At 43.4% G+C, this 10,855-nt stretch overlaps 1 protein-coding gene across 1 annotated transcript in view; it reads left to right on the top strand.

Moving 5' to 3' along the window:
• Positions 1 to 4,734: 4,734 nt before the first annotated feature.
• TPD52L2 (TPD52 like 2) overlaps positions 4,735 to 10,855 on the top strand; it is a 63,576-nt gene continuing 57,455 nt past the window's right edge. Inside the window, exon 1 of the mRNA XM_056548439.1 lies at positions 4,735 to 4,777. Coding sequence (XP_056404414.1) covers positions 4,750 to 4,777 — 28 coding nt within the window. The 5' untranslated portion in view covers positions 4,735 to 4,749. The remainder of the gene's footprint in view (positions 4,778 to 10,855) is intronic.

Below are 10,855 nucleotides of genomic sequence, written 5' to 3'. Positions count from 1 at the left end.
TTATTTTATTTGCATTTATATATCTAAAAATCTAAAAAAAAAAAATATTTGGGATTTGTTTTGCTATTACATGTTTACAGAATTTATTAACCACCTTAAGGACCAAGCCCATTTTCACCTTAACCCCTTAAGGACGCAGGACGTAAATGTACGTCCTGGTGCGGTGGTACTTAACGCACCAGGACGTACATTTACGTCCTAAGCATAACCGCGGGCATCGGAGCGATGCCTGTGTCATGCGCGGCTGATCCCGGCTGCTGATCCCAGCCAGGGACCCGCCGGCAATGACCGACGCCCGCAATCTCGCGGGCGTCCGCCATTAACCCCTGAGGTGCCGGGATCAATACAGATCCCGGCATCTGCGGCAGTACGCGATTTGAATGAATGATCGGATCGCCCGCAGCGCTGCTGCAGGGATCCGATCATTCATAACGCCGCACGGAGGTCCCCTCTCCTTCCTCCGTGCGGCTCCCGGCGTCTTCTGCTCTGGTCTGTGATCGAGCAGACCAGAGCAGAAGATAGCCGAAAACACTGATCTGTTCTATGTCCTATACATAGAACAGATCAGTATTAGCAATCATGGTATTGCTATGAATAGTCCCCTATGGGGACTATTCAAGTGTAAAAAAAAATGTAAAAAAATGTAAAAGTAAAAGTTAAAAAAAGTGAAAAATCCCCTCCCCCAATAAAAAAGTAAAAACGTCCGTTTTTTCCTATTTTACCCCCAAAAAGCGTAAAATTTTTTTTTTATAGACATATTTGGTATCGCCGCGTGCGTAAATGTCCGAACTATTAAAATAAAATGTTAATGATCCCGTACGGTTAACGGTGTGAACGGAAAAAAAAAAAAAAGTCCAAAATTCCTACTTTTTTAATACATTTTATTTAAAAAAAATTATAAAAAATGTATTGAAAGTTTTTTATATGCAAATGTGGTATCAAAAAAAAGTACAGATCATGGCGCAAAAAATGAGCCCCCATACCGCCGCTTATACGGAAAAATAAAAAAGTTATAGGTCATCAAAATAAAGGGATTATAAACGTACTAATTTGGTTAAAAAGTTTGTGATTTTTTTTAAGCGCAACAATAACAGAAAAGTATATAATAATGCGTATCATTTTAATCGTATTGACCCTCAGAATAAAGAACACACGTCATTTTTACCATAAATTGTACGGCGTGAAAACGAAACCTTCCAAAATTAGCAAAATTGCATTTTTCGTTTTAATTTCCCCCCAAAAATAGTGTTTTTTGGTTGCGCCATACATTTTATGATATAATGAGTTATGTCATTACAAAGGACAACTGGTCGCGCAAAAAACAAGCCCTCATACTAGTCTGTGGATGGAAATATAAAAGAGTTATGATTTTTAGAAGGCGAGGAGGAAAAAATGAAAACGTAAAAATTAAATTGTCTGAGTCCTTAAGGCCAAAATGGGCCAAAATTGTCTGAGTCCTTAAGGGGTTAAAGGGGTACTCCGGTGGAAAACATTTTTTTTAAATCAACTGGTGGCAGAAAGTTAAACAGATTTGTAAATGACTTCTATTAAAAAATCTTTACCCTTCCAGTACTTATTAGCAGCTGTATGCTGTATGTCTTGTCCACAGTGCTCTCTGCTGACACCTGATGCCCATATCAGGAACTGTGCAGAGCAGGAGAAAATACCCATTGCTATGCTGCTCTGGACAGTTCCTGACATGGACAGTGGTGTCAGCAGAGAGTACTGCACTGTGGACAAGAAAAGAAGAAATTCAAAAAGAAAAGAATTTCCTCTGTAGCATACAGCTGCTGATAATTACTGGAAGGGTTAAGATTTTTAAATAGAAGTAATTTACAATCTGTTTAATTTTCTGGCACCGGTTCATTAAAAAAAAAAAAAAGTTTTCCACCGGAGTACCCCTTTAAGGATCAGAGCATTTTTTGCACATCTGACCACTGTCACTTTAACCATTAATAACTCTGGGATGCTTTTACTTATGAATTTGAGTCAGAGATTGTTTTTTTCTTGAAAAAATATTCTACTTTAACATAGTGGTAAATTTCCGTCTATACTTGCATCATTTCTTGGTGAAAAATTAAAAAATTAGAAAAATTTGAGAATGTTGCATTTTTCTAACTTTGAAGCTCTCTGCTTCTAAGGAAAATAGATATTCCAAATAAATGATATATTGATTCACATATACAATATGTCTACTTTATGTTGACATCATAAAGTTGACATGTTTTTACTTTTTGAAGACATTAGAGGGCTTCAAAGTTCACAAAATTTTCTAAATCTGAAGTTTTGAAGTGGATTTGATGGGCCTTCATATTAGAAATACCCCACAAATGACCCAATTATAAAAACTGCACCCCTCAAAGTATTCAAAATGACAAAAAAGGAGCGCCATTTGGCTTTTGGAGAGAGAATTTGTTTGGAATGAAAGTCGGGGGCCATGTGCGTTTACAAAGTCCCCATGCTACCAGAACAATAGACCCCCCCCACATGTGACCCTATTTTGGAAACTACACCCCCTCACGGAATGTAATAAAGGGTGCAGTGAGCATTTACACCCCACTGGACTTTGACAGACTTTTGGAACAGTGGGTTGTGCAAATGAAAAATTAAATTTTTCATTTTCTTAAAAAAATCTGTCAGACACCAGTGGGTTGTAAATGCTCACTTCACCCCTTATTGAATTCTGTGAGGGGTGTAGTTTCCAAAATGGGGGTCACATGTGGGGGGGGGATGTCCACTGTTCTGGCACCATGGGGGCTTTGTAAATGCACATGGCCTTCAATTCCAGCCAAATTCTCTCTCGAAAAGCCCAATGGTGCTCCTTCTCTTTTGAGCCCTGTAGTGCACCCGCAGAGCACTTTACATCCACACATAGGGTATTTATATAGTCAGAAGAAATGGTTTTACTAATTATGGGGGGGCTTTTTTCCTATTACCCCATGTGAAAATGAAAAATTTGGGATAACACCCGCATTTTAGTGAAAAAATAAAAAAATTTCATTTTCACGTCCAAATTTAACGAAAACTCTTCAAACACCTGTGGGGTGTTAAGGCTCACGATACCCCTTGCTACGTTCCATGAGGGGCGTAGTTTCCAAAATGGGGTCACAAGTGGGTGTTGTTTGTTTTTTTTTTTTTTTGCGTTTATGTCCGAATTGCTGTAACGATTAGCCACCCCTGTGCAAATCACCTCAAATGTACATGGCTCTCTCACTCCTGAGCCTTGTTGTGCGCCCGCAGAGCATTTTACGTCCACATATGGGGTATTTCCGTACTCAGGAGAAATTGCGTTACAAATTTTGGGGGTCTTTTTCTCCTTTTACCTCTTGTGAAAATGAAAAATATGGGGCAACACCAGCATGTTAGTGTAAAAATGTTTATTTAATAACATGTTTTACCTTTTCATAAGGGGTAAAGGGAGAAAAAGCCCCCCAAAATTTGTTAGACTATTTCTCCTGAGTACGGAATTAACCCATATGTGGCCCTAAACTCTAGCCTTGAAATATGTCAGGGCCCAGAAGTGAGAGAGCGCCATGCGCATTTGAGGCCTCAATTAGGGAATTGCATAGGGACGGACTCGGATGCAAGAATTACACTTACCTCCGATACCAAAATTACCCTACGGTGGTGTTTCCCAATCAGGGTGCCTCCAGCTGTTGCAAAACTCCCAGCATGCCTGGACAGTCAATGGCTGTCCAGCAATACTGGGAGTTGTTGTTTTGCAACAGCTGGAGGCTGCATTTTGGAAACAGTGCCGTACCAGACATTTTTCTGTATATGTAGTGTTTTACCCTTTATTTTGTGTAGTGTTTTTAGGGTACACTCACACAGGCAGGGGTTTACAGCTAGTTTCCCGCTGGGAGTTTGAGCTGCAGCGAAAAATTTGCTGTATCTCAAACTTGCAGCGAGAAAGTCACTGTAAACCCCTGCCCGTGTGAATTTACCCTGTACATTCACATGAGGGGGAGGCAAACCTCCAGCTGTTGCAAAAATACCACTCCAGTGCATGCTGTGAGTTGTAGTTTGCAACAGCTGGAGGCACACTGGTTGCGAAACACTAGGTTGGGTAACAAACTCAGTGTTTTGAAACCAGTGTGCCTTCAGCTGTTGCAAAAGCTACCACTCTCAGCATGCAGTGACAGCCGAGGGGAATGCTTGGACTTGTAGTTATGCAATAGCTGGAGGCATACTACTAAAACTCCCAGCAAGCCCTTTGGCTGCCCATGCATGCTGGGGGTTGTAGTTATGCAACAGCTGGAGGCACACTGGTTGCAAAACAGTTTGTTAGGGAGTTTGTTACTTAACTCAGTGTTTCGCAACCAGTAAGCCTCCAGCTGTTGCAAAACTAAAACTCTCAGCATGAACTTACAGCCGAAGGGCATGCTGGGACTTTTAGTAATGCAACAGCTGGAGGTGCACTACTGCAACTCCCAGCATTTCCTTTGGTAGTTTGTGCATGCTGGGGGTTGTAGTTATGCAACAGCTGTAGGCACACTTTTTCATTTTATTTAAAAAAAAGTGCCTCCAGCTGTTGCATAACTATAAGTCCCAGCATGCACAAACAACCAAAGGGCATGCTGGGAGTTATAGTTGTGCCTTCAGCTGTTGCATAACAACTCCCAGCATGCCCTTTTGTGCATGCTGGCAGTTGTTGCTAAGCAACAACAGGAGTCCAGCCTTACCTGCTGCTGCTGCGTGATCATCCTCCTGCTTGCCGCCGCTGTCTCCGCTCCTGGGGGCCCTGATCCGATGGCGGGAATTGGATGCCCCCACTCAGGTACGGACTCCATGGCACCCGCTCTCGCCCTCCGCAATAGGGGCGGAGCAGGTGCCGTTAGGGACTCCCCCATAGCAGGAGTCCTGACTTGTCGGCCGACTTATCAGGACGATCGTGAGTTGTCACCAGTGCCACCTCACTCCTGCCACCTTTTTTTCCGGGTCACCGATTGAATTGATCTGAATTGATCGCCGACATGGGGGGGTTTCAGGACCCCAACCCCCCAGGGTAAATGATTTCAGCAGGCATCCTGGTCCGGTCCCCACCCGGCAAGCGGCGGGGTCCAGAATTCCCACGGGCGTACAGGTACGCCCTGGGTCCTTAAGTGGTTAAGCTCTTTGTAAAGTTTAAATGCTATGGCTGACCCCTCAAATTTGTATTTTTTAAATGCACTTTTTTTGTTGTTTATTGCTCTTTTAACAGTTGTCAGCCATGAAGGATTAAGTTTTAGTCGTTTATACTTGTTCCCCTTAGAAATAAATTTAGTTGTATAGTTATTTAGTGTTGATTTTAAAATGTCCTATTTAACGTCTTTATCAGTATTTGAGAACACCTCCTCCCAGTCTATGTCCTAAAGGGCAGCTCTTAGCCCAGGTAAATTTGCTTTTTTAAATTTTATGCTCTTGCCCCCCCCCAACTTGTCTTTGTTTTCTACGCTTTAAGCCAATATTGTGGTCGCTATTCCCAAAGTTTTCACGCACAGTTACATTCCCAACCAGCTTTGCATTGTTGGAAATGACCAAATCCAACAGAACATCACTTCTTCTTGGTTCCTCCACAAACTGGCCCATAGAGTTATCCTGCAATAAATTCTGGAATTGTCTCCCCTTAGTTGTATTAGCCAAACCCCGGCCCAATCTATGTCTGGATAGTTAAAATCTCCCATTATTACCACTGTACCTGCCCGGGCAGCCCTCACTATTTTGTGTATGCAGCTTACCTATCTCCTCAGTGGTGTTGTGGGGGGGGGGGGGGGGAGTCTATCGATTACGCCAAAGATAAGCTTTTGAGTCTTTGCCTCCTTTTGTAACTCTACCCACAGTGATTCCACATCCTCAGAATCATCACACACTATGGCATCGTTCACACTGACTTTCATACCACTTCTTACATACAGACAGACTCCACCACCTTTCCTGTTTACCCTATCCCTGCGAAACAGTGCAAACCCCTAGAGATTGACAGCCCAGTCATGTGAGGAGTCCAGCCATGTCTCAGTGACCCAAACCATATCAATGGGTTCCTCTAGTATCAAGGCCTCAAGCTCCCCCATTTTACTTGCTAGACTTCTGGCATTTGTGAACATACACTTTACATTTCCATCTAGTTTTACACATTCAATCTGACTAATGGGATTTTTTTTTTAGTTCTTAGGGCTAATGGGATTTTTTGAGTTATTGGGGCTAATAGGATTTTTTTTTAGTTATTAGGGCTAATGGGATTTTTTGAGTTATTGGGGCTAATGGGATTGTTTTAGTCATTGGGGATACATTTATTTGGGCTACATTTATTTTCACGGCAGGTTTGTAACACATGGATCTCCTTATCCATTGTTCTTAACCTCCCCCGTCTCCAAGCTGTACTATAGGTCTCCAAGCATCTACACATGCATACTGTATATAAGGGTTGGGCTGTCTTAGTAACATAGTTATAGACACCAATCACCTATAGTATATATACAGTATATAGGAGAAAGCAGCATAATCATAGCCATGACCATCCATGGTTTGCACACTCACTGCCCACTTTATTAGGTACACCTTTCTAGTACCAGGTTGGACCTGGTTTTGCCTTCATTCTTAGTGGCATACTTTCAACAAGGTGCTGGAAACATTTCTCAGAGTTTTGGGTCCATATGGACATGATGACATCACACAGTTTCTCCATATGGACATGATGACATCACACAGTTCCTCCATATGGACATGATGACATCACACAGTTCTCCATATGGACATGATGACATCACACAGTTCTCCATTTGGACATGATGACATCCCAAAGTTCCTCCATATTGACATGATGACATCACACAGTTCTCCATATGGACATGATGACATCACAAAGTTCTCCATATGGACATGATGACATCACACAGTTCCTCCATATGGACATGATGACATCACACAGTTCCTCCATATGGACATGATGACATCACACAGTTCCTCCATATGGACATGATGACATCACACAGTTCCTCCATATGGACATGATGACATCACACAGTTCCTCCATATGGACATGATGACATCACACAGTTCTCAATATGGACATGATGCAGTTGCTGCAGATTTGTCAGCTGCACATCCATGAGGCGAATCTCCCGTTCCACCACATCCCAGAGGAGTGCTATCCATGAGGCGAATCTCCCGTTCCACCACATCCCAAAGGTGATGTATTGGACTGAGATCTGGTGACTGTGAAGGCCATTGGAGTCCAGTGATTTAATTGTCATGTATGAAATGTTGTGCGCTTTGTGACATGGCGCATTATCCTGCTGAAAGTAGCCATTAGAAGATGAGTACACTAGGGTCAAAACAGAATAGACATGGTCCGCAACAATACTCAGACTGTTGGGTTTAAATGGGCACTATCAGATACAAAAAAATCATGGCTTTATCCAAGCTGAAGCAGAGGCATGGACAAAGTCCAGTAAGTGAGGGTGGTGGTGAGGAGTGCTATCAGAGAGGAGAGAGCACAGAGAAGTGCTATCAGAGAGGAGAGAGCACAGAGGAGTCCTATCAGACAGGAGAGAGCACAGAGGAGTGCTATCAGGCAGGGGAGAACACAGAGGAGTGCTATCAGACAGGAGAGAGCACAGAGGAGTGCTATCAGGCAGGAGTGAGCACAGAGGAGTCCTATCAGACAGGAGAGAGCACAGAGGAGTCCTATCAGACAGGAGAGAGCACAGAGGAGTCCTATCAGACAGGAGAGAGCACAGAGGAGTGCTATGAGGCAGGGGAACACAGAGGAGTCCTATCAGACAGGAGAGAGCACAGAGGAGTGCTATCAGGCAGGAGTGAGCACAGAGGAGTCCTATCAGACAGGAGAGAGCACAGAGGAGTGCTATCAGGCAGGAGAGAGCACAGAGGAGTGCTATCAGACAGGAGAGAGGACAGAGGAGTGCTATCAGACAGGAGAGAGGACAGAGGACTGCTATCAGACAGGAGAGAGGACAGAGGAGTGCTATCAGACAGGAGAGAGTCCAGAGAAGTGCTATCAGACAGGAGAGAACACAGAGGAGTGCTATCAGACAAGAGAGAGCACAGTGGAGTACTATCAGACAGGAGAGAGCACAGAGGAGTGCTATCAGACAGGAGAGAACACAGAGGAGTCCTATCAGACAGGAGAGAGGACAGAGGAGTGCTATCAGACAGGACAGAGGAGTGCTATCAGACAGGAGAGAGCACAGAGGAGTGCTATCAGACAGGAGAGAACACAGAGGAGTCCTATCAGACAGGAGCGAGCACAGAGGAGTGCTATCAGACAGGAGAGAGAGGACAGAGGAGTGCTATCACACAGGAGAGAGGACAGAGCAGTGCTATCAGACAGGAGAGAGCCCAGAGGAATGCTATCAGACAGGAGAGATCACAGAGGAATGCTATCAGACAGGAGAGAGCACAGAGGAGGACTAACAGACAGGAGAGAGCACAGAGGAGTGCTATCAGACAGGAGAGAGCACAGAGGATTGCTATCAAACAGGAGAGAGCACAGAGGAGTCCTATCTGACAGGAGAGAGCACAGAGGAATCCTATCAGGTAGGAGAGAGCACAGATGAGTCCTATCAGGCAGGAGAGAGCACAGAGGAGTGCTATCAGACAGGAGAGAACACAGAGGAGTACTATTAGACAGGAGAGAACACAGAGGAGTCCTATCTGACAGGAGAGAACACAGAGGAGTCCTATGAGGCAGGAGAGAGCACAGAGGAGTCCTATCAGGCAGGAGAGAGCACAGAGGAGTGCTACCAGACAGGAGAGAACACAGAGGAGTGCTATCAGACAGGAGAGAGCACAGAGGAGTCCTATCAGACAGAGCACAGAGGAGTGCTTTGTCCATGCCTGTGCTTATACTTGGATGATTTTTATAAGCCATGATTGATTTTTATTAGGGATCGACCGATATTGATTTTTTAGGGCCGATACCGATAATCTGTGACGTTTCAGGCCGATAGCTTATACCGATATGAAAACTTTCCTCAGTTTAAAAAATAAGGCTATAGGAAAATATATAAATAACAGTAGAATACAACCTGTATACGGCCAAATATATATACTACTGGGAAAGTATGGCAATGGACAGCAGATGAAGGATACCCTCGCAGGTGCCCCCCTGGACCCCATGCGTTTCCATTGCCCATCGGCATCTTCCAAAAATGGGCTGGACAAAATTATTGGCACCCTTTCAAAATTGTGGAAAAAAAAAGATTGTTTAAAGCATGTGATGTTCCTTTAAACTTACCTGGGGCAAGTAACAGGTGTGGGCAATATAAAAATCACACCTGAAAGCAGATAAAAAGGAGAGAAGTTCACTTAGTCTTGGCATTGTGTGTCTGTGTGTGCCACACTAAGCATGGAAAACAGAAAGAGGAGAAGAGAAGTGTCTGAGAACTTGAGAACCAAAATTGTGGAAAAATATCAACAATATCAAGGTTACAAGTCCATCTTCAGAGATCTAGATTTGCCTTTGTCCACAGTGCGCAACATTATCAAGAAGTTTGCAACCCATGGCACTGTAGCTAATCTCCCTGGGTTTGGACGGAAGAGAAAAATTGATAAAAGGTGTCAACGCAGCATAATCCGGATGGTGGATAAGCAGCCCCAAACAAGTTCCAAAGATATTCAAGCTGTCCTGCAGGTTCAGGGAGCATCAGTGTCAGCGCGAACTATCTGTCGACATTTAAATGAAATGAAACGCTATGGCAGGAGACCCAGGAGGACCCCACTGCTGACACAGAGACATAAAAAAGCAAGACTACATTTTGCCAAAATGAACTTGAGTAAGCCAAAATCCTTCTGGAAAAACGTCTTGTGAACAGATGAGACCAAGATAGAGCTTCTTGGTAAAGCACATCATTCTACTGTTTACCGAAAATGGAATGAGGCCTACAAAAAAAAGAACACAGTACCTACAATGAAATATGGTGGAGGTTCAATGATGTTTTGGGGTTGTTTTGCTGCCTCTGGCACTGGGTGCCTTGAATGTGTGCAAGGCATCATGAAATCTGAGGATTACCAACGGATTTTGGGTAAGACTGTACAGCCCAGTGTCAGAAAGCTGGGTTTGCGTCCGAGATCTTGGGTCTTCCAGCAGGACATTGACCCCAAACATACGTCAAAAAGCACCCAGAATGGATGGCAACAAAGCGCTGGAGAGTTCTGAAGTGGCCAGCAATGAGTCCAAATCTAAATACCATTGAACACCTGTGGAGAGATCTTAAAATTGCTGTTGGGAAAAGGCGCCTTCCAATAAGAGAGACCTGGAGCAGTTTGCAAAGGAAGAGAGGTCCAACATTTCGGCTGAGAGGTGTAAGTAGCTTATTGATGGTTATAGGAAGTGACTGATTTCAGTTATTTTTTCCAAAGGGTGTGCAACCAAATGTTAAGTTAAGGGTTCCAATAATTTTGTCCAGCCCATTTTTGGAGTTTGGTGTGACATTATGTCCAATTTGGAATTTTTCCTCCCTTTTTTGGTTTAGTTCTAATACACACAAAGGAAATAAGCATGTGTATAGCAAAACATGTGTTACTGCAATCCTTTTCTATGAGAAATACTTTATTTTGTAGAAAAATTCAGGGGTGCCAACAATTACGGCCATGATTGTATACTGTACACAGGAGATTAGTACCATAGTCATAGAACCTGTTCATACATGGTATAGATACTCTATATAGGAGATAGTAACATAGATATAGCCTCCAATCATCCATGGTATAGCTACTGTATATAGGAGAAGGCAACATAATCATAGCCTGGTATAGCACGGTATAGATACTGTATATGGTAAGGGTATGGATACAGGACACTAGTAAACATCTCTATACATGCACATTTACTCCCAGGTATATACACGTATAGATT

This window comes from Hyla sarda, chromosome 12 (genome assembly GCF_029499605.1).
Source record: "Hyla sarda isolate aHylSar1 chromosome 12, aHylSar1.hap1, whole genome shotgun sequence".
NCBI lineage: Eukaryota > Metazoa > Chordata > Amphibia > Anura > Hylidae > Hyla > Hyla sarda.
This window is presented reverse-complemented; position numbering and strand designations above follow the sequence as displayed.